The sequence below is a fragment of the Sturnira hondurensis genome, unplaced genomic scaffold (assembly GCF_014824575.4).
Source record: "Sturnira hondurensis isolate 20B ecotype Veracruz unplaced genomic scaffold, ASM1482457v3 Scaffold0021143, whole genome shotgun sequence".
Taxonomy (NCBI): domain Eukaryota; kingdom Metazoa; phylum Chordata; class Mammalia; order Chiroptera; family Phyllostomidae; genus Sturnira; species Sturnira hondurensis.
The window spans coordinates 28,358,332-28,382,383 of NW_028093774.1; the positions used below are offsets into that span (position 1 = coordinate 28,358,332).

The window sequence follows — 24,052 nt, forward strand, 5'->3', positions numbered from 1 at the left end:
TCTGCTTTGGAATGAGGTTTAGTTTTAGCACATTTAAGACTCTATCAACTTTCAATTGGTCCAGAGACTGGAAAGTACACTATTTCATATAGTCCAATTGTCATCATTGGGCGGTGCTTAAGAAAAAACTGGGCTGTCAACATGAGGGGAATAAAGTCAGTGTCTTAATAAACAGTACTTTGGAAACACTCAGCTTTAGCAGGCATCATCTGAATAATTTAAGCATTTTCACATCAAGATTGGTTATTTAGAAAACCATAAAAGTTATTAATAATTTATCATTTAATACACTGTAGAAACAACGAATATAGCAAGAGATGATGGAAACAGGTGCACTTCTGTCCAGTTCATAGAAGGCATCAAAGTCAGAATCACCCTTTACATGGAATCAGTTTAGTGAAATTGAATTCAAAGTCTAGGTGTTTGTGTTTCCCTTTGCTGAAGGCGCGCTCTTTGAGGCCCATGGTGGTGAAGTCAGCCCCACACCCAATCAGCAGGAGAACTTTTCTGTGGTGTTGCCTCAGTAGTTCATCAGTGTGTTCTTTACAGTTTTAAAAAATAAAAGTAATGTATCACATTTCTGTGAAAAGATTTGGATAAATAAAATAAACATGAGCCAGTATAACATTAAGTCTGTATTAATAGGCAATACATGTGTTCAGGTTGAAGCCTTTTTTCTAGAGTATTTCTTGAATATTATTAGCATCTGACCCACAGTAATAGAGAAATACAAAATGGAATTTTTACTTTTCATAACAGCTCATCCACTTAACACTGCACAAAGAACTACTATAAATATATATAACATTATGCAAGCTTTTTCTTCACAAACCAGAGTATACCATTTAACTAGTTAGAAACTGAATGCTTTCAAACTGTGCCTATATTTATATGACTACCTCCCCATACCAGATAAAATTGTTTTTTCTTTATTGATCCTTTCCTAGCATTTGAGATACTGCATTGCCCGTGGCCCTGTGCCTTCACCCAGTCCCCGAGCCTGTCGGTGCTCTCTCTAGGTTGAGCTCTTGGAGGGCAGGGAGCCTGTCCCTGTGTCAGAGTGTTTGGCTATGTTACACCCGACACATGTTGAATCAAACTGAACTTAATCAGGACATCCACATTTTACGCAGCTTCCTTCTGTTACATATTTATAACTAAATAGGGATTATTACAAAAAATTCTTTTCAAAAGTGTACTATACATTGAAATTTTAAATTCTGTAAAATAAGAAACTTCATGTTATATAATAAAATATCACCAGAATTTGAACCTAAAGAATTCTAACCCTTAAATGATGGGCAGAAAAGTCAACCCTTGATGTATTAAGTGTCAGATGAAATTAGAAAGACTTTACCTAACTGAATAAGGCTGACACAAAAAGGATCTTTTCCAACAATGGGATCTGAAAGTTTAACAATTATTTTTAAAACTCTGTTATTAATCCTGAGAAAAAATAGCTCTTACTTGTAAAAAATAAGGCAACTCGAAGTCATACATTTATGAAGCCAACTCAGGACTGCATGCCCTGCTATAATCCACGTCTGTAGAAGCCGTGAGCAGGAAGGCTGCTCACACGTGCATATGAAGAAACCCAATCTCTTAGAAGTAAATCAGAGTTTCTAAGACGCCATTGAATAGTAGTCCAATTAAGATCATCACAGACTTTGTATTGTCAAATAGATTACCTTGAAGGAAAATTATGCAGAGATTTTCCTAAAGAGCTCCATTCGGGCCGCATGCTTATTATCGTGTTGTTTGAAGGAGAGGAGGTGGCGCACCTTCTGTTTGAAAGTTCTTTTGTTTTCCGCTGCCTTTGCCTAAATGTTACCAGGTACTGTTTTTATATCCTATAAAGCACTTTGAGAAAATGTTAAGTGAATAGTATTACATAAAATAGAGGAGGATTTTCATATTCTCTGGGTTGTAAAGCAAACTGAATGATACTTGATTCTTGACAGGAGGAAGACAATATGCTGAAAAACAGACCAAGTGTCTGATAAACCAACCAGCCTTGTAAACTTCTAGGTTCAAAGAGAAACTGCATCCCCCACCAGTTAATGTTTACTAAAGGCAATGTTTATACCACAGCGCATTTAAATGAAAATCAATGTGCTGTTATTAAGTTCCCTTCTAAATGATCGACTTAATATTGTCAAAGGGTTGTGAATTGAATAAGAACATATTTAATTCATTTAATATCTTACATATAAAATCAAACTGCTTAAAATGCCATAATAAAAAATCTTAAGAATGATTTCTAAATTATCTGATTCCTAGTTATTTCTATAAAAGCAGAACAATTTGGGTCATCTCGGAATTCACTGTAGTAGGTTTTAATCTACATGGAAGATACACCTAATCAGATTGAAACCAATTAATGTCTGGTAAATAAGGAATCCTACTTATTTAATTCACCAGATATTTTCAGTAGAAAAGACTGAGAAGAAACCATTTAAGAATTAATGCAAATAGAGTATTCTCATTACAAAAACAATCCACTATGTATAATACATTCTAATCAAAAATATATATCAAACCAGTGTGTGTGTGGTGGGGGTGTGTGTGTAGAGATATGGGAAGAGATAAAATGTTACTTTTTTAACAAAAAAATTATTACACATATTAACCTAGTATCTGTCTTTAAAACTGCCAAACAAATACACCTAAACCTTTCAAAATATTTTCAATAACTGGTAAGTGCTGTACTTTTTGCTCATTCATGAGAGACTAAAAACTTACAATGCAAGCATATTGGCTTGAGCCCTCCTTGCAGTTAATGAAGGAAGGGTTCTTGGAACACTGTAAAATGCACCAACTTCAATCAGGTTTTTTAAATTGTTCACTTTTAAATATATATTTGCTGGTAGCTATCCAAGTTCATTAGCACCATATAGTGAATTTAAAAGATTGTTAGGGAGGCTGACTAAGCAGTCTTTTTTTTTTTTAATGTTTAAAGTTATACAAGTAAAAAATTGCAGGGGGGAGGTCATGTATTTTGAAAGATTTGCTTTTTATCCTGCCAAATTGAAGGATTTTGGTGGGCTCCCCCTCCCAAGTTTATAAGCGTGAAGGTAGGGGAATACTTTTGCACTTCAGCAGAGAATCTTGCTAATAATATCCATTGTTCAGTTCCAAAGTCAGATGAGATTTTTCTACGAGAGCTCTCAATATGTACTTACAGAAAGAAACAAAGATGCTACAGGACAAATTAGCACATACTTTCTATGTGCAACCCAGAAGTAATTCAAGAAGTCACCAGATCATTTAAAGTCATCTAATGTCACATTCTTTTCTCTAATATACAAATACTCTTACCAAATACCTTACAACTCCGGTGAAAGCTCCTCATTATTTATCTGCTTTCAGAATAACACCATCACTCAGTTTAGACAGTGTGGGACTGTACAATCTGAAGCCCATCCTGGGAGGTAAGGAAGGATATTTACAGTACTATGGCCACAAGAAAAGATTGAAATAGAATCACTTTTTTAAAAATATGGCATTCATTCATGAGATCAATGATTTAAATAGTTAAATAAAATGCAAATAAGCCCTTCTCTTTCTTATAAGTTTTGCTGTTGTTAAGGGATCAGCTATAATGAAAGAAAACTGGTGAAAAAATTTCAATATCCATGTCAAATTTTTTTTACTGGTGTCTCTCAAAACCATAGAATAGGCACAATGAGAGAACACTGACATTTAAAATGATGTGCTTAAGCAGTAACTTTTTACTTTCTATTCACTTGGCTCACTCTTGGTCAAGAATGAATACTTTTCTTTACTAAATTATGGTGATTCCCTAGGACTTTTCCTGCCAGGCTGGCTCCGAACCCTCTCCCCACTCTGAGGAGAGTTGATGAGCCTGGTCTTCAGAGAAGTGACCCCGAAGCACAAATCCACACTGATCATGAGAGCTCGTTACGTGGGAAGTTTGCCTTCTCCAGGGAGGAAAATACTATTCCACTTTTTGTTTTGTTGTTGCTGTTGTTTTGTTTTTACCTTTTCATCAGATGGTCCCATGCAGAAATAGATTTGTGCAAGTCTGTTTGGGGCAGAAGATGGAGAGCAAAAAGGTACTCCCTGTTCCCATGGCTTTGTAATTATTTGCCCGTTTGGAGTAATTTGTGAACAGTTTTTTTTAAAGGGCCTTGAGCAAGACTAAAAAAACCACTCATGTTTAATTCAACTAGACATACTGTGCACACATTCACACCAAAAAGCTCGCCTTTACTCACCACTTTAAACAACATAAATGTGCGCTGTAACTAAAATGTTTTTGAAAACTGAATGCAGTGTTAACCTATACACAGAGTTGAATTATCAAAAGGAAACCAGGCTTTGTGACATCAAAGGACATTGAAGAGACTATGTCATTTTGTAAGTGTTCAACAAACACATCTTCCTTCCCTCAGGCACCCCCATCTCCACATGCCATTTTAGCAACTCCTTGTATTTAGCTACTCACTTGGCCTTGCAAATGTACTGACCTTCTCCATCCAAAAGTGACTGCATTTTAGTGGTAGGCAGGGTTTTATAAACTTGGTTAATTCTTCCGCACTTCTGGGCTGAGATTATACCTTTAAATCCCACAGATGAAAACCTCTCGTTTGTTACTTAATAAGAAATGCCACAGATATGTAAAACAATTCATCATTAAACCTTTTTCCCCTTCCCATGATTTGGAAATTGAGTCACTGTAGAAGATTGTTTATTTTATTACCATCGGAGGCCATTTCATTAACCAGTTGTTCTATTGACAACTGGATGGCATTCTTGACGAGAGAAGAAGCTGTTTCTATTAAGAGTGTTTCATATTGTTCTGAAGTTCTACCCTCAAAACCACACTCAGCAAAATCCCCTACTTCCTCATTTTCAGTTGAAATTAAGAATTGCTTAGGGACATTTTTAGATTTCTTAACATCAAATTCACTAATTTCAGTGTCTGTAATAATAATAGCAATCGGCTCCATTCTTTTGCTTTCTTCTCTTTTGGGTCTCTCTGCGCTGATCTCGATTTCTTTAACATCTGATTCCTGGCTCAATTCAGTATCCTTTGGCTTAATCTCTTCAGCTACAACCTCTCCACTTTCATGGTCTTTCCAGTTTGGTCCACTTTCTAGGGGACTGTTTCTGGCTTCTTCCTCAATTTGTTGATCTGGGATTGCAGGTGAGGGGGGAGCATCAGAAACCACTGGTAGCTGATGTTCTGTTTCTGAAATTTCAAGTGGGCTTTTTTGCTGGGACTGGATACTTTCTTTTTCCTCAGTCGTTTCAGTATCTTTTCCAAGGATTTGAGTTCCTGTTTGAATAGCCAGATGCCCTGCATCTAATCCAAGTTCTACTGAAATCACCTCCTCTCCAGGAGAAGTTCTGCTGTTGCTCACATGTGATTCACAGACCTCACCACCTTCTTTCTGTGAGACATCTCCACATACGTCCTGGGTCAGCTGGGTCTTTGTTGCCTGGGCATCTGATTGGGTTGGGGATTTTGTATCCAGTCTTTCAGCCTCTTCCTGAACTTTGATGCTGCAGTCTGCATCTTCTATAACTTTGGAATGATTGCTTCTTTTTTCCCCTTTTGAGAATTTTATGCAGGGAATCTTAAGTCTGGATTTTGCCTTTTTCTTAGAAATAGCAGCATCCTCAGTATTGATTTCAGGTTGTATTTTGGCCTCACAGGGCTTTTGCTGCTTTGAAGATTCGGACCGTTTCCTGCGTGTTACAAGGCGTTTGATCGAGGCCCAGGTCCCCCCTGGGGTCTGTGGTGGATCAGGAGCTCCTGCTTCTGAGGGACATTTTGTTGCCACATCACCAGCTTCAGAGCTCGCTTTGGGTTTCATTGCTTTGGCTGATTTCTTTCTTCTCTTGAAGCAAAGTGTTGATGATTTTTCCTCCTGCTTCTCATCCTGAGGACTAACTTCTGCTGATCTCTTCTCTTCCTTGCTTTCTACTTGAATCTCAGAAACTCGGGTCTCCATTTTTACATTACACTCTTTCACTAGTAAATGATATTCTCTCTTCTTTAGCAGCCGTTTAGGACAAAAAGCTGGGCAAAAATATCATACGAAGCAAAATTTCTTCTAGATGTATTTACTCCTTTCGTTTTATTGCATACAGGTGTTTGAGGTGGTTTCTTCAGTATGCAAATGCCTCGTTTCTCCATTAATTGTAATTTCTCTCTAATTTCTTCATGAAAGCCCTTGAGAGACTTGTTTTATTTGAAGAGCAACCTGATAAGAGAAAAGAGAGTGGTGTTTCATTTCACTGTCAGCCTACTGTTTTCTACAGAGATGATTTCAGTTCAATGTAAATGACTCTACCAGGCATTTCCCATAGGAAAACTTGCTGGAAATGACTGGAGAATAAAAATTGGAGTTAACTTTTGCCTCATCAAAAATATTTCACTGTGAATATATTTTGCTCTAGTGCGTTGTTAAAACTTCATTTTGGAGTATTTGTGCAAATCTGACAATTTTATCAATTCTTTACTTGTGCTGTCTTTACAAATTATTTATGACCAAAGTGCAAGTTAGCAAACAACAACAAAAAACAGTGAAGCGTAACCCTGGCCAACATTTCCTCCTGAAACACTAAGGTTGCAGGTTCGATACTCAGTCAGAGCACATACAAAAATCAACCAATTAATGTATAAGTGAGTGGAACAACAAGTCAATGTTTCTCTCTCTCTTCCTTCCTCTTCCTCTAAAATCAGTCAATCAGTGAAGTGTAAGTATAAAGTAGTGTGACTTTTATTATGCACAATAAAGAATTCTGAAGCTGCAGAGTATCTTAAAGAATAGTTGAGATTAATCAAGTCCAGTCTTATGAAGAAATTGAGCACGAGAATGGGCAGTTAGCCTGTTGAAAACCACACAGTTAGATAAGGCCATAGCCAGAGTTAGAACTGAAGACTTCGACTCTCCAGTGTCCTTTCCATTGAGCCATAAGGTTTCTGTTCTAAACATGGTCATTCCCTCAGGGAGGTGCTACTTTCCATACATACACTGGGGAAGTTTGACATCACTTGTAATTTTCCGACCTTAAATTTAGTTGTGTAATGTTGACATTTTTCTAAGTATTTGCTCTTCAAACATTTTCCATAATGAAGGTAAGAGTGAAAGATAGTAATAGCTGACATTTATTGAACAACTTTTGTGTATTAGGAAGTGCTAAGCACATTTACATACGCCTCTGATCCTGCCCACAGTACAGGATGAGTAGGTGGTGGCGTCACCCTCGAAAGAGGAAGAAACAGGAAGAGGGAGGCCAAGCAACTGGCCAGAGGTCACTCCACTGGTGGGTAACAGCTGATTCGGCCCAAGGTTGTTTCTGAAGCCCATGCTCTGAAAGAGTTTCATCAAAAAAATGGGTTGTTTACAGATGTTAATCTGTACTAGATCCACTAGCCAAAATTAAAATAAAAGTTTAATGGTTATTTAACCATTATATAGCCCATCAACTCATAACTGAATTAAGATTAGACTGAGTTTCTTGCTATTTTAAAATTAAGCTTTTGAAATTTCTTCTACTGTGTTTTCTTGGTTCTAGAGCTAATTTAAAAACCAAATGTAAATGGTAAGCTGTCCAACCAGTGAACCGATTAGTTATATATAAAGGCATATTTTAAAATTAATCCATAAAAGGGCATGATGGTACCAGTGAAGAGAGATGGGGGGCAATCCTCTAACAAAAACCCTATGAATTTTAGTTGATGAAAACCTTAAATAAGCAAAGGGACTCATTCCTTGGACTGTTTTCATGTAAATCCTTCACTGTTGAAGGTTTATTTGGGTAGCTCTTGATTCTATGAACCACGTATGACACTGAAATTCTGAAAATCAGTTATGATTTTCTACGATCTAAGTATTCCCTTAGGTTGGGTGTTACATATTCCATGCCTCTGACAGAAAGACAAGTCATCCTATAACAATAATGGAGCTAAAATATGAACATTTTATAGTGTCCCTCCTCACATAATGCTTCCATAAGTACTTGAATTACTGCTGATTACACCTTTAAGTCCTCTCACCTCTTGTGAGTGCTCAGCTCCTGAAAACTTTTATTAACCAGGGGATGTATAACTAGCAGAAATATTGAAATTAGATTGTGTGTAGGAATGTATCATTTGAAACTAACATGGAGAGCTGCTTGAAAAACCTATTTGAATGACTTATCACACTGTAGAAAAAAAAATCCAAACAAAAAACCTAATTGCGGTGGGGAACATGCAGTCTCTAAACATTAAAACTTTGCAGAATGTTAGATTGCAAATGATTCGTCCTTAAACTGCAGGTGCAGTTTTATCAGGAGTCAAAGTCCCTGTTGTCGTTTCCTGATAGAACTGCTAGTCTAATGCTACAGGAAATACCCCTTCCCATTTCCCTGTGAGCAGAGAAGCGCCGAGGCAAAGAGCCACCGCTTTCTCGGGAAAGCAGTGGTTCTCTCCAGCATCGGATGTGGACCACGAAGCTTCCTCCGGGAGGAAGGCGTCTCGCATTCGGGCTGGACGCGCCTTATGGCAGGAGCTAGAGTGCAGGATAAACTACTCAAAAAGGAAAGTGCCGGGGGCGTGCAACAGATAACCCAGCTTCAAGCTATCTGCACAATTATAATGCCAGGGACCCCAAACCACATTTCCCACAAGTAAAGGGCAAAGAAGGGGGGAAATCTACTGCAATCCATGCTTCTAGGATGAACTGTAAGGCTAAGAGGGCAGGTAGAGCTGATGGGGGTCGCGCCGGCTGGAGATTCCCACGGACAAATGACCTTCTGATTCTTGTATCGGCCATCTCTGGGGTGGGGGGGTGGCGCAGATTCCGGGGGTCCGGGGGGCGCCTCTTGCCCACTCAGCCGCGCAGTCAGCGGACCAGACACTGGTCCGCACTCTCTTCTCCCGCAACCTCCTCGCCCTCTTTCACTTACCGAGGGTGCTGGGGTCCTTGCTGCCCAGTAGGGAAGGGGGGCGCTGGCGGGGCTGGGCGCCCAGGCCGCAGGGAAGCCACCGTCGCACCGTAAGCGAGAAGACCTCTGCAGAGGGACCGCAGCCTGGCGGCGCCCCCTCCCCAGAGCGCAGGGACTGACAGCCAGCAGCACCAATGCGCGCTGAGCGGCGGGCTGGGGCGGAGCCAGGGCTGCGGGCTGGGGGCGGCTGGGTTAGGGGCGGGCACCCGCAGGTCCACCTGGTCACTGCGGGCTGTCGACCCAGCCACGTGCGAGCGGACCTCGCAGCACCTAGCCTGGACGCCACCACAACCGGGCAAGGATGTGGGGTCCACAGAGAGAGCCAGCAGATGGGAAGGCAATCTGGGTGGTGAGCCCATTTTCTGAGAAGCGAGGAAGCAAAATCCTGTTTTAAATTATAGGGACTCCCACCATAACCCCACCCCCACCCCAAACTGACTATTTAAAGGCCCAGCAGATACCATATTTTAAAAGTAGGATTCAAAACTGCAGCGTGGGATCTCATTTGTTTGGAGAGAAAATGACATGTATGAATTGAAACCACCAAAAACTTTCCCAGGAGTGAGGTTGGGTGTGATGAGGTCGTCATGGCTCGTCAAACAGGCTATCAGAGCCCAGGCGCCAGACCCTGGTCTCCCTGCTCTAGGGGGCGGGTAGAGATGATGCGACCTGTGCGCACATCAGAAGAGGACAGGACCCGGGCCCACTCATGCTTTATACCTTACATACTTCCAAGAATAAGGTAGTTTACAAGTTACCCATGTTTTCCTTCCGGATATTCCGGTGCCTGCTTTAACCTTGTCCTTCTCCAGCGGGGTGGGGTGCAGGGTGGGAGGATGGGGGGAGGGAGTGTGCAGAGGGTTTCCTTACAGTTCCAGCGGGAGCACAGGGCACAGGCAGCATCTACTTCCTGCCTGACTGGCTGGGTTGTGTATTTTCATACATTGAAATCTCTGAATCTTTAAACAAGTTGCAAAACGTAGTGTAAAGCACCACAAGCATTTATTTGTACACATTGCTTTCATTAACACCTATGAAAGGTGTTGCTGTAAGAGCTTAGGGCAACTCCAGCTGCCAGGCCCTGCCTCCTCTTTCTGCCCCTCCCAGGCACACCCAGACGGAGAGCCTATTACGGTGGGGGAAGAATGACTCCTTTCCACAGGATCATGATCTGTGGGAGAGTAAATCTGTTATCCAGTTTGGGATGGTTTTCCTGGCAATATATTTTCCCTTCATAAGATTCTATACTATAGCTTTAACTGAGATTTTTAAGGGAAGAACTATTAGGACACAATAGCAAAGTTGAATCCAAGTTGTCAAGATCTTAAATTCACAGATAAGAGAGTCAAGAAGTGTAAAACAAGAAAACCCACAAGCATCTAGCGTAGTTGCAATTAAGAATTTAATTTCTTCATTCATTCAGAGGACACCAGTCTGTGGAAATGTCTTTTATATCCCCAGATGGGTTGCTAACCCTGCTTACTTCCAGTTTTGAACTTTAAACAAACCTAAAGGAATCTACACCAGCCATAATCAATTGAGATGCTATTACCCAATGAGGAGCAAGTTTTCTCAGACCTACTAGCTCTGGGAGTCTGCAACAATTGCAGGGAAAAGTAGGGTGAGACAGGGCAGCCCAGCTGTCTTATTAGAAAACAGTTGGAAATGAAATGAGGGACAGGTTAAAACAATAAACGTCACCTTGATGACTTGTAGATCTCACTCCACTTTTTTTTTTAAAGAAAAAAGATTAATGAAAGGGAACTGAAGGATGATTTGAGGGAAGAGGTGAATTTTGTATTTGAAGGGCAGACTTCTTTAAGGTATATAACAGATAACTCATCCCTGACTTCTACCACACACACACACACACACACACACACACACTATATGGCACTATAAATAAAATACCACTGTGGTTTTTCTTTAGATGACTGGAATCGATGCCATATTTTGGGTTTGAAAAATGTTACGTACCTCATGCAGGAGAGAAATCCGTCATCTCCAAACTCACTTAAGTAACAAGGAGCTATTACCCTTATAGTTGTCTGTTACTCCACTGGTAGCTTTTCATTATATAATGAGAAATGGGCTATAAATATCTCTCCAATCTGATGAGAAACCATCCTACCTACGGCTTATCTTGTTAACATCACCAGGTACAGTGTGCCAAGGAGCTTACACATTTATCTGATCTCTACTGATCATACCATTTCTCCCATCCTGTTCCTATCCACCTACAGCCTGGATCTATAGCTACCCAAAATAGTTTACAACTCTTTGGTGACAATTCTCCCATTTTAGAGATCTTTCGCGAAAAAGTCTCCACCTTTCTTCCTTGGTACACCGTTCAGTGAACCTGTGGCTCCAGTTCTCTGGCAGTTGGATCTGTTCCTAGGCACCACCGGGGCCGCACCAGCCAAGACAAACAGTAATTCTGCTGTATTCTGCTTCACTTAACAGCACATGAGTGCTGTCTCTCTTAAAAGTGAGTGTATACACACCTTCAGTGCATAGCAACAGCTTCTGAGGTGCGGATCAGAGGTGCCATCTGTGTGTCAGCAATATTACAAACACGGGGAGGGAAGGCATTAGCAATCCAGAGAAGGGTAAGAATGGGCACAGGGAGGCCAGTGATCTACAAGGACCCTGAGCCCCCAGGCGAAGGCACTAGACCTTCTCTGGCAACACACACTAACATGTTGTCACATACCATGCACTAATTCTGCTGTAGGTTTTGAATGCAGGTCTTCAATTAGCCAGCAGTTATTTTTTGTTCTTTATGCTTTTTATCACAGCTCTTCTTTATCATGGATTAAAGAACCAATTCCACAAACCTATGCCACCAATTGTTTGGCAGCCTTCCTAGCCTCTTTATTTCTTCCCTCGGCTTCTTCCACTTTTCATTATCCTGTCCTTCAGAGGGATGTGAAATGGGCACAGCTTTCCATCCGTCCACTTCTGCACAAGCTGGCCGGGCTGTCTTCTAGGAGAGCTCTGACAGGCAGAATGATGGAAAGGAGAAAAGCCTTTGGAGGCAGACGGCCGTAAGTTCATATGGCAGGCAGCAGCAGCAGTGAAATTTACCCTTTTTAAAAATGGAAATATTACCTGATTTACAGACTTTTTCTACTATAATTTATCCCCATACATTTCAAACCAAAGGTCAGCTCTCACTTTGAAGCTAGAAGTCGTTCTTTGAGCAATTCGATCTCTAGGAATTTATCCTATAGATGGTTTGACACAAGTTGCAAAGATACATATGGTATGGGAATATTCACTGCTACATCATTTAGAATAGCAAAAACCATCAAACAAAGGGAAGTGTCCATTGACAGGACTGTGTGTTTTTTTAAATTTATTTTCAAAGAGAGGGGAAGGGGAGAGGGAAAGAAATATCAATGTATGGTTGCCTTTCATGTGTCCCCCACTGGGAACTGGCCTGCAACCCAGGCATGTACCCTGACTGGGAATCGAACCTCGATCCTTTGCTTCACAGGCCCGTGCTCAATCCACTGAGCTACAGCAGCCAGGGCCAAGATTATTTAAATACTACACAGCCACAAGAAACAAGATGAATCTCAAACTGCTGGTACTGTAAGAGCTCTAAGATATATTGCCCAGTAAAAAAAAAAAAAAAACAAGTTGTGCCTGACCAGTGTGGCTTATTTGATTAAGCACTGTCCCCCAAAGCAAAAGGTCACTGGTTCAATTCCTGGTCAGGACACATGGACACATGCCCAGGTTGCAGGTTCAGTCCCCAGTTGGGGCATGTGTGAGAGGAAACCAATCAATGTTTCTCACACTGATATTTCTCTCCCTTTCCCACTCTCCAAAAACAAATGAANAAAAAAAAAAAAAAAAAAAAAGTTGTGCCTGACCAGTGTGGCTTATTTGATTAAGCATTGTCCCCCAAAGCAAAAGGTCACTGGTTCAATTCCTGGTCAGGACACATGCCCAGGTTGCAGGTTCAGTCCCCAGTTGGGGCATGTGTGAGAGGAAACCAATCAATGTTTCTCACACTGATATTTCTCTCCCTTTCCCACTCTCCAAAAACAAATGAAAATCTTTAAGAAAACAGCAAGTTGTAACATTTGAATTTTTACTGAAAGCATATTGCACTTCTACTTAGGAGTTTCTTGCACTAGTAATGGTCTATTCATTCCAAGCAATACCTGGTAAAAACATTTGCATTATTTATTGCATTAGAGCTTTGTTTATAATCTTTGGCTTATAAATCTCCCCCCTCATAAATTGTTTATCATTCCTATCAACATTAAGGATTTAAAACCACATGGCTTTTGGTGCTACGAGGAAGCTTAAAACCTTTAAGATGAACTTCCTTAATTTTTTTTTTGTTTGTTTTAGAGAGAGGGGAAAGGAGGGATGAAACATCAGTGTGTGGTTGCCTCTTCCACATCCCCTACTGGGTACCTGGCCTGTAAGCCAGGCATGTGCTCCAACTGGGAATTGAACCAGTGACCCTTTGGTTTACAGGCTGGCACACAATCCACCAAGCCACAGCAACCAGGGCTAAGATGATCTTTAAGTCATCATGTCTGACAACAGACAGTTTACAAACTGAATTCTCAGCAAGTCCCATCCCAAATGAGGTTTTATAAGACATTTTTTAAAAAAGGAAATCAGAAACAGAGAGTCCTGTGCAGACAGGGCCTGAGCAATGCCTTGGAACAGGAACTGACACCCCCCCGAGTGCACTGTGCCAGGCAGTGCAGACACCGTGCAGAGGGCTGGGGCTCCGCACCCCGGGCCCCGCCGCCACATGCCCCCAAAGTACCACCAGTGTTTATTTGTATTGTAACACATTGTGTTACAACACTGATGTGAACTGAGGGGACTGAAAATAATAAAACCAAGGACCCCAGGAAAAATACGGCTCTGCCAGCACCAGTGAAGATGCAACACCCACTGGAAGGATCCAATGTAGGAAGATAAGGGGGAAAGCGAGGGAAAAGTGGGAGAAGAGATACAGGATAAAAAGTAAGATGAAAAGGGAAACCATTGGAGCAAAAAAATATTCTGTGGGGAACAGTAGTGCCCAGGCACATGGAAAAGTTCAATAAATATTTGCTGAACCAATAGAGCAAAAAGGGCTAACCTACAGTTAGTGCTTCATGCCCGCCTTCCTTGAGGACTCTAAAAGCTGTGATGGAAACGGGAATCCCAGGGAAGTTTAGGAAAATGTCACTGTATGAGCAATATTTTACCAGGGTTAAACCCCACAAGACTAGAAAGGTTATGGTAAAAAGGTACACCCTCCACCCCCTGCTTCTCCTGATGTGCCCTCCAGAGTGTGCACCGTTTCCCCGTTTGAACAAAACAGTACCGTGGAGCATACACTGCGACTTGCTTCCTTAGTCCCAGGGGTACGCTGGGCAAAGGGGCTCACACAGGATGGAAGATACTGCAGCAGCCTGTTAATACTATAGTTCGTATTTAAACACCAAGACAGCAAAATTACTTTCTTTTATTCTGTGAGATTTCAGTTAAGTAGGTTTGTGCATGATTTGTGTTACTTTGGACACGAGGGGAACGAAGACCAAAGGAGAGACTTCTGGGGAAGCTCCCACTACTTTCAGAAGATCTTCAAGGCAGAGGCTGATTTCTCTTGACTTCCCGACACCCCTGACAGTAGGCTGAATACACACTGGCCTAGCTTTCAAGTTAGTTTCTTAAAGATGGACAATCTGAAAGGAAAAGAAACAGGAATGTTTTCTCTACTGGCTGCAACGTTTCCTCTTGCCTTCCGTGCCACACCGTCAACCCCTCACATTGCCAAAGCTGTTAACATCTACATCCTTCCCCACAACTCTCCCAGGGCTGGCCCACAGACTTGGAAACAGTGCACGGCATTGACATTGTGGCAGTGTGACCTACTGTTCCAGGGCAGGCCAGGCATGGGCCGGGATGACCTTTCCAGCATCACACCTGCCCTTTGTAAGGAACAGCGTCCTGCCCCCGGCACCAAGCACACAGTCTGTCTTCTACGTAAGCAGAGTTGCTTCTGGGGGCAGCCGTCCTCTCAGCTGCTTAGACGATGACTAGTCTGCGGCCACCTGGACCTTTACTTTCTTCAACAACGTGAGAGCTTTTTTTGTGTGTGGCACTGTTACCCTTTGATACCCTTGTCTTTTCTAGCTCTTTCTAGTTTTTCCCAGTCCTCCTTCCTCCTGCTCCACACGGACTTGTGACCCCAGGTCACTCGCAGCTGTTGGGGCTCCCCTCCATCAGTCTAGATCAGGGTTCGAGCTCCTGGGAATCACAGCCTCTTTTTTCAGTGTTTATTATTTTTTAAAGTAACATGTTATTTAGCTTCCATGTCTTGGTGTGTTTTCCAGTGTTCTTGTGATTGACTTCTGGTTTCATAACATCGTGGTCAGAGAAGATGCTTGATATGATTTCAATCTTCTTAAATTTATTGAGACTTATTGTGTGTCCCAGTTTTCATTATTTTTTTAATTGAATGTATGGGGGTGACACTGGTCAATAAAATTATGTTATAGATTTCGGGAGTACTCTTCTACAACACATCACCCGTATATCGCACTGTATGTTCACCACCCCATGTCAAGCTCCCCCCACCCCCCGCCACACATCCTCCCTGTTCCTTCATCTGCCCCACCTACCCTCCCTTCCCTCTGGAAACCACCACACTGTTGTCTGTGTCTGAGTTGTTTTTCTGTTTTCGCTTAATCCTTCACCATCTTCACCCAGCCCTACAAATGCCCTCCGCTCTGACAGCTAGCTGTCAGTCTGTCCTCTCTCCATGAATCTGTTTCTGTCAGCTTATTTTGTTCATCAGATTCCACATACAAGTGAAATCATGCAGCCACGTCTTCCTTTTTCTTGGTTTATCCCCCATTTCGCTGAAGTGAACACCACGAACTCCCTTCCTAGGAAGAGATGCGAGGAACCCATATGTGTCTGAAAGCACCTGGACTGACTTGGCAGGGTGTAAATACAGGTGGCGAGTCATCTTTCCCTGTGAACTCAGAGGGTATTCCTTCATTGTCTAAAAAGCCTCTTATTGCTGATTAGACAGGTTGGTTCAGTTCTAATTCTTGTTTTTTCTTAGACAAGCAATTCTCTGGAGAAGGATTTTGAGGATTTTCATCACTGATGTTTTTGAAATTTCAACTGGATGTGTCTAGAAATGGCTCACCATTGTGACAAGTACTTGGGGCCTTCATGTAAGACCTAAGAACTTCTGTTCTGGCCGTTTCCTTCTCTTTTCTACTTTCTAGGACATTTACTCAACCCCCACCCACAGACAATCTATTCGGAGTACACCGACCTCTGCCCCTCCCAGGTGCCATTAAGGTGGAACCCAGAGCCTCCTGGGCTCCAGTGGGGAGGCCGGTGTAGCTCAGGGACCGAGCTGCCGCGGTCCCTCCTGAGTTCACGAGGCGGCAGCATTCTCCCCTCACTGCCAGCCTGTGATGAGCTGGTCTTCCACCAAAAATGTGTTGAAATACAAATGCTTTATTCATTGGTTACCGCCAACTTTCATCACTGCCCCTCTCCCCTCAGTGATGTCTAATAAGGCATCACTTTAGCTGGAGTCCAATCATTCACAAATACACTTCATAAAGAAAAAGGCAAAACTCTCACCAGAAACAACTCACCTGTTTAGAAGAGGCCATTCACCTGTTCGGTTTTAGGGTCCAAGTCAATGTCATAGAAACAGGGCCGGGTAGGGAGTCCAGGCATCGTGCTCATCTGGAAGATGTGAAGCGGCACTAAGAATAAAGTGATCTTGTTTCCCATGCTTCCCTCAGGTAGAAAGCCCGAGGCACGGAGATAGAGTATAATTTTAAAGTTGTGAAACGGCACTCCTCTTGTTCACGCATTAAAAGCAAAGTCAACTGCTCCTATTATGAACTCAAAGAGAAACCCTCATACCCGTCAGCAAATCAAATGCCAAGCTTCACTGTCACCTTCCGCACTGACATTTGCAACAAAAAGGAGCAGGTGCTGAGGAGGAAAAGGAGACAGTTGCTTACTTCCACAGCCCTCACTTCCCAAGAGCGGACAGAGGCCCAGGGCTTGTCCGCTGTTCACTACTGTTTAATTAGTCTGGCAGAGACACCCACGTTACTTTTGCTTCAACACAATACAACACTAGAAATTCGTATCCTTCAACTTAGGCCAAGACATTTCCTACATAATGCAGATGGTTTTACAATTATTATTCTTACTGGTCCAAACTGGCCTCCTAAAACTGAACCTGTAGTGCTTATGGCTTATATCTTCACTTGCTTCTTTTCTAAAGAGTTGGCTTTGACAAATATCTGCTTAGATGCGAATTCCTAAGGTTTATGTGTGAAAATTCAGTACATTTTTATCTGTAACAATGTCCTATATAATAAATATATACAAGTTCCAAATCAGATCTAGATAGGAAAAAGTTCAAGCTGAACTTCTACAACTTAACTATAAAAATGTCATAGAAGAGGATGAGTTGCTTTCTGTAACACGAAACATCTTCTGACCTGTGAGTGCCAGTCTACACTCCCCAGAAGACACTAAGGATGTGACATTAGTCTCTATTCTCAAATTCTGTAGGAAATAAGCCACTGCTGGGTGTGGGGAAAGGAGGGGAAGGAGAGGATGAGTCCTCAGCACTAGTAGAAAGCCTGAAGGGGACATTACAAAGACAAAGGACACATGTCCAGTGACACAGACATGCATACAGGAGCACACTGGCAGAAGATGCCAACTTCAGTCCTCAAAATAGTCATTAGGATTCTCAATATTTACATTCTTATCCAAAGAGGATTTCCCCCCAACATCAGTCATGTTGATAATCAGAAAAAAAAATTTAAATATTTTTATTTATCTTTAGAGGGGAAGGAAGGAGAGAGGGAGGGAAATATCAATGTATGGTTGCCTCTCATGCGTCCCCTGCTGGGAACTGGCCTGCACAACCTAGGCATGTGCCCTGACTGGGAATAAAACCACGATACTTTGGTTCACAGGCCTGTGCTCAATCCACTGAGCTACACCAGCCAGAGCAATAATTAGAAAAATTTAAAATAATATTTAAAGCCTTCACACCTTGAATTAATACATAAAACACTCATATCCTGAGTCCCATTCAGGCTGCAACTGCAATTAGGAGGTGTTAAGGATAGTGACTGCTGCCCTGACAGTTGTGGCTTCGTGGGTTGGGTGTCATCCTGAGAACCAAAAGGTCACTGGTTTGCTATCCAGTCAGGGCGCATGCCTGGGTTGCAGGCCAAGCACACGGTTTGGGGTGAGCAAGAGGCAACTGATTGGTGTTTCTATCACATATTGATGTCCCCCCACCTCCCTTCCCCTGTCTCCTACATGAAAAAAAGAATAGTGACCATTTTTACTGGCCAGGTGGCTAAGTTGGCTGGAGCACTGTCCTATACACCAAAAGGTTGTGCATTCAATCCCAGGTCAGGGTGCATACCTAGGCTGCAGGCTCGATCTCCAGTTGAGGTGCATATAGGAGGCAGCCGATTGATGTTTTCTTATACTGATGTCCACCCCCTCTCTCCTTTCCTCTCTTTCTAAAAATCAATAAACATATCCTGCCTTGGCTGGTGTGGCTCAGTGGATTGAGCACTGGCTTGCAAATCAAAAGGCTGCCGGTTTGATTCCTGGTCAGGGCACATGCCTGGGTTGCAGGCCAAGTCCCCAGCAGGGGGCATGTGAGAGGTAACCACACGCTGATGTTTCTCTTCCTCTCTTTCTCCTTCCCCTCCCCTCTCTAAAAATAAAATATTAAAAAAATAAAATAAACATATCCTCATCAGGTGAGGGTTAAAAAAAGAGAATAGTGACTGTTAAGCTGTTTAGGTTATGTGCAGAAATGTCTTGGTTCAAGTGGGCTTCTAATGCGGGAGTTTGTTCTAGAGGACAGAGTCTTGAGCTGGGCAGGGTGTGCTTCTCTCCTGACTACAGGCCTGACCACTTTCAGTGTGGCTTTCACAGGTCGAGTCACACGTGACAATTCAGACTGCAGCTACTGCTCTTTCAGCTGGCAGCTGCTAACAATTTCTCCAGAAAGAACACGTGCCTGCAACATTCAAGGGGCTGGGTAAATGCTTTATTGTCCCCATTGAATGGGAATTTCTACAAACCCCAAGGACTGATGGGCATCATAACGAAGCCAGACCTCCTGCTCTCTGCAGAGGCTGAGGGAGCACCGGTCTGCAGGCACTTGTCTGACCACCCCGGTAAGTGACGATGTGGCCTCACACTGACAGCTGAGAGGAAGTGGGTCACATCTTTAAGAAGGAGCCCACGGCCAACATCAGCGGAGGTGAAAACAGGATTTGGTTTTGATGTTGCATACTTCCGACTCCACAATGCCACCTCCGACCGCGTTCTTACTATGTTAAAAGAATTATATAAAGGGTGGAAATGGGAGGGAGGGGGGAGGATGGGGGGTGGGATGGGGTGGGAGTAATAGACAGAAAACTGTACTTGAAAAATAATTAAATAAAAAAATTGGAAAAAAAAAGAGAATTATATAGCTCCAAAAGGAGATCTGTTGGTTTCTTTTTCATTGCAGATTAAGTTAGCTTAGTATTCCAATCTTGCCTGCAGGTAAGTGCAATCTGCAGATAAAGGATACAGGTGGACTAAGGGGGAAACCTGGGCGCAGGGTCAACGCTAACCCTGCGACACAGTAGATTCAACCTGCAGTTATGTCCTTAAGCGTTCCCTCTACCTCCCTATTTACAGTTTCCCTCCTTTAATCTGTGTAGAATCCACAAGATTAAAAAGCATTTGATAATTCATCTTGAAGTGTAAATAAGTAACCTCACCTTTCATGTCTACAGGGCTCATGAACATTTTAAGGGGGAAATCTTTACTCAAAAACTGAATTGCCTGAATTTCAGGCATAAGCTCCAGGCTCAGCAAGAAGACCCAGGAGGCCTTCTTGTTCCTTATCTCACCAGGCTGTTAGGACCACCAGCTTAACCTGTGAAATGTTCCCAATAAATGTCAGTTGTCATTCTATAGAAGCACTATCACAGACTATTGATTAGGCCCATCCTGGGTTCCATCAAGGCTGTGCTGTAAGAACTGGTTTTCAGTACAAGCAATCATGGTGTCATCCTTGAACTGACACCAAGATAGTCCACACAAGAGGATTAATCCTAACAGGCCCAACTCCAGCTCTCTCCTCAGCAATGAACTCTGCTCATTTGACATCTGCTTGATGCCTTCACATTAAGTTAAGGACGAGAAGCACCCCTTTCTGCTTGCAGCACTCACTCACCGTTCCCACTAGAGGGTACAGAAAACCTGCCCCAACACTGGCTCGGATGTCACGAATGGGCAGGACGAAGCCGGTGGGCACACCTTTTTGCTCTGGATTATGAGACAAGGACAGGTGCGTCTTGGCCATGCAGATGGGCAGATTCCCAAAGCCCTGGAGAGAGGAGGGAACAGAAGCGGATCCATGAGAAGCTACCACTGCAACACAGAACATCTGGGCATTATGATGGTGAGCGATCTTCAACTTGTTTGAAACATCTACACTCCTGTTATGGCCACCTGCACCCCCATGCCCTCTGGCTTAGTTACTGTAGATTAAAAAAAAATCTGTTCGATGAGGGAATACTCACACCAATTCCAAAAGTAAATGTGTTATTTTTATCTATATAACCAATTAAAAGTGATGGTTTGGAGCAGACATGACAATACAACCCAAGACAGATTCTCAATATTTTAGTGAGACATTCCGTATTTCCTCATTGCTTTTCCACACACTGATATACCACCCACAGGAATAAAGAACTTGGGAGTGGACCACCTACTCCAAACTCACTATTTCAGGAGAAAAGGGCTGCTACCCAAAGGAAGCAAAGCAGTGGGTGCTTGGCTGGGCTGGGAGAACACTGGGATCCCTGACTCCAGGGCCTGCTTTACCAATAGCTGAAAGAACAAAGCCAGCAGACATCTACCTGCTTTGTGTAGACTTCCGCCTTGTGCTGAGCTTCAGGGAGCAACTCAATGTCGTCTGCCCCGTAGATCTTCTGTGCAATTATCCTGATTTTATCCTCAACTGGAAGCTAAATGGCAGGAAGAGAGCAGGAGACCTTGACTGGGACTCGGTTGTATTACAGGTCGAGTCTCCAAAAGGCCCAGAAGATGTTCTTATATACATATACAGATATGCAAATAGCTTGAGGTTTATTGGGTTAGAAACTTTTTTAAAATACCAAGCGCCAGATTTTATAACTGGAAAATGTCCCACAGAGGTAAAGTTACTATGAATGTATTTAAGATCTCACTAGATACATCACAAACAATACTGCTGATTACTCACAAATAATTATCCCTTCCTAAGTAGAAAGTAATGTTCTAGGACTGGAGAGCAGTCTCTTATCGAAGCAGACCTGGGATACTGTTATGAAATAGGACAAGCAATATCCATCCACATAACTCCCGGTTTGTACATGAGAGGCAGATGCTGTCCTTAACACAACATACTGATTGCTAATTGCTGTTAATTAGGAAAAAAAACCCAATCCAGTGACTTCTATGATCAACATGTGTTAGGAATGGTGTGAAAGGACATGCCTCCTGTGGCACCTGAAGCAAACAGTGCAGTGGACACAGGCCAGAGGTCCACCACGGGGCGGGGCCGGGGGGGGTGGGGGGAGCGGCGACTCCGCCCCACAGGGAGCGACCTCCTAGCTCCCAAGTGCTGCTGAGCCCAGGCTCACAGCAGACAGCAGAGGGAAAAACTGCCTGAAGGAAGTGGGAAGGAGAGCTGCTCACAGATGACTCAGATGAGCCAATTCCTAAAAATAAACAATGTATCTGACTCTATACTCCCTAGCAACTAGGACTAAGGGAATACATTGGGTGAGTTTTGGTTTTTTGAAAAGAATAATAATCTATAAGAATAAAATTCCCTTTTGAACTAAACAGTGATAGTTTATGAAAGGGCTTTGCATCAAGGATGCAAAGGAATAAAGCGACTATTCCATTATGGCTTATAAAGATGCACCAGAGATTTCTTTCACATACACCTTATAATTGGGCTCTGTAAATGCCAACGAACGTTCTGAACTTCTGAAGCAAAAGTGCTTGATTGAAGGGTGATTTGAGACCAAAAGATGCTGAATAAGACAAAAAGCTTCCTGTCTGTCCGAGCAGAGCAAAGCTCCAAGCAGAAATGGCTTGTAAAGAAAGTCCCCGTTACCCTACTTTGACCAGGTCTCTTGCTCACCTGCAAGGCCTGGGGTTCCTTAACAGTAAGCACCAGGGGTGGGGGCTTCGAGAGGGCGCCTATAATCGCTTTGCATCTGTGTGCAAATCTGTGTTCACGGCCTTTCCTAAAAGATCACTGGCAAACAAATTTTCAAACCAGTCTGTAAAACTAAAGCTCCCTAGGAAAACGTCCGTGTAAATGGGCAAGTGTCAACTAACTGTCAGTGTTGTATCTGTGAGGGGCAAAGAGAAACCAAAGCACGTTAAAAGTCAAGAGTAATAGGGTTTCTTCCTTCTACCTTTCCATGGTTATTTTTGAAAGTCTGTGAAACCAAGCCTAGAACCAGCCTAGAGAATACAGGCAGCATTAGCTACCACATCCATCCCATGTCCCTAAAGAAGCCCCCAGCTGTGGGCACACCACGTCATGCCCAATCACATCCTGAACTACAGACAAAGAAATGAAAACAAAACACAACCCTGAAAGCGAAACAACCCTTCTCTGAACTAACTTTATACTTGATTGTATGCAGAATAAGCAGGGCTTCTGCTAGGACCAAACCTCATGTAGCTACTCAAAGATGGAAAAGGTGCTAAAACCCACTGGGGTGCGTGGTTTTGCACCTGAGGGCTTCTCTGAACTTGAGGCAGCCCTATACCGAGAAGTGAGCTCAGGAGCACACTGCTCCCCCTCTTACTGGGAAGCAGCTGGAAAACTTAGATATCTGAGCACGATGTAGCCCCTTGCCAATTTGCCCTAATATGGGTGGTGCCTTGCGTTAGAGCTGTAGTGAGTTACACCCTTGGTTCTATAAACAACCCCTTTCTCTTGCCGGCAAAGAAACTATACTGTGAGACTCTCCAAGTGTCAGGATGTGAGTCAACCTCCTGGGGTAGTCTTGCCTGGGCCCTGACTCAGCAAATAGGCAGCAACACGCGTTGGTAAGAAAGCCGTCTGGAGTTGAGGGCCCAGGCGGTAGTCACATAATTCACCTCCATGGGAATCAGACCCACGGGGCTGAAGCTGTTAAACATGAGGCGCCGCACAGAAACCTCACTGCACTTTCACCGTTCTTCTGCATACAGCAAAGAACCCACCTTGAGGTCATAGAGCAGCCGGAAGCTGCTGGGTGCCTGAGCGGCTCTCTGGACAGCCTGAGCCAGGGCTAGGGCACCCTTGCCCCCTTCTGCCCAGTGAGTACATTTTACAGCGTCAAAAGCCCCATGTTCTTTGGCAAGGTGGCTGACGAGGTCCAGCTCTGTCTCTGTATCTGTTCTGTAAAGGCAGCAATTCATGTTAAAGCACAGACAATGCCTGGAGAGGACAGAATCTCTTTTTGCCATTAAAACCCATGTGAATTACCTGCTGATAAATGGACACTAATGAAGTAACATTGCTTGGGTTTGAATCCCAGCTCCACAATTTATTAGCAAGGTGACTTTCGGCCTGGATTTCCACGTGGGTAAAATGGGAATAATCACAGCACTTCTTTCACTTGGAATATCATGAGGCTTAGATGGTGAATACATGCAAAGTACTCAGAACATTAAAGGCACATCATGGGAATCAATAAATACTCGTTTTTTAAACAATTTTGCTTCCCATTCTGCTGTGATTAGGCCATTATAACAAGACCAAAATCAGCATTACAATATGTAAACAACCCACGCAAGTTCTCTCTTGCAGGAACACTTCCAGCTCAATACGTTTGACTCTTTGTCAAGACAACAACCTACCAAGCCCAATGAAATAAAGAAACTTTGTAGGGCTTGACCCTGTCAGCTCAAAAGGCCTCTACAGACCAAAAAAGAACATTTAACTGTAGGTCTATATGTGACCCACTTCACCTGGTGGAGATCTACG

At 42.9% G+C, this 24,052-nt stretch overlaps 2 protein-coding genes across 3 annotated transcripts in view; both read right to left on the reverse strand.

Moving 5' to 3' along the window:
- Positions 1 to 938: 938 nt before the first annotated feature.
- AKAP5 (A-kinase anchoring protein 5) lies at positions 939 to 9,332 on the reverse strand. Its single transcript, XM_037031751.1, has 2 exons — positions 8,926 to 9,332; positions 939 to 6,233 (listed from the first exon to the last, which is right to left on the reverse strand). Exon 2 carries the CDS (start codon positions 5,979 to 5,981, stop codon positions 4,695 to 4,697), a length of 1,287 nt encoding a protein of 428 aa, XP_036887646.1. The 5' UTR covers positions 5,982 to 6,233; positions 8,926 to 9,332; the 3' UTR covers positions 939 to 4,694.
- A 5,100-nt stretch (positions 9,333 to 14,432) lies between these two features.
- Positions 14,433 to 24,052, reverse strand: part of MTHFD1 (methylenetetrahydrofolate dehydrogenase, cyclohydrolase and formyltetrahydrofolate synthetase 1) — a 58,265-nt gene continuing 48,645 nt past the window's right edge. For both annotated transcript variants that reach the window (XM_037031742.1, XM_037031743.1), the window contains 5 exons: positions 23,287 to 23,464; positions 20,934 to 21,041; positions 20,246 to 20,398; positions 16,611 to 16,704; positions 14,433 to 14,672 (listed from right to left, as the gene is read on the reverse strand). In XM_037031742.1, the coding sequence (XP_036887637.1) occupies positions 16,615 to 16,704; positions 20,246 to 20,398; positions 20,934 to 21,041; positions 23,287 to 23,464 (529 nt within the window). In that variant the 3' untranslated portion in view covers positions 14,433 to 14,672; positions 16,611 to 16,614. The remainder of the gene's footprint in view (positions 14,673 to 16,610; positions 16,705 to 20,245; positions 20,399 to 20,933; positions 21,042 to 23,286; positions 23,465 to 24,052) is intronic.

Excerpts from the sequence above, each read along its gene's own strand:
- AKAP5 (XM_037031751.1), bottom strand. The coding sequence starts at position 5,981 with ATGGAGACCCGAGTTTCTGAGATTCAAGTAGAAAGCAAGGAAGAGAAG.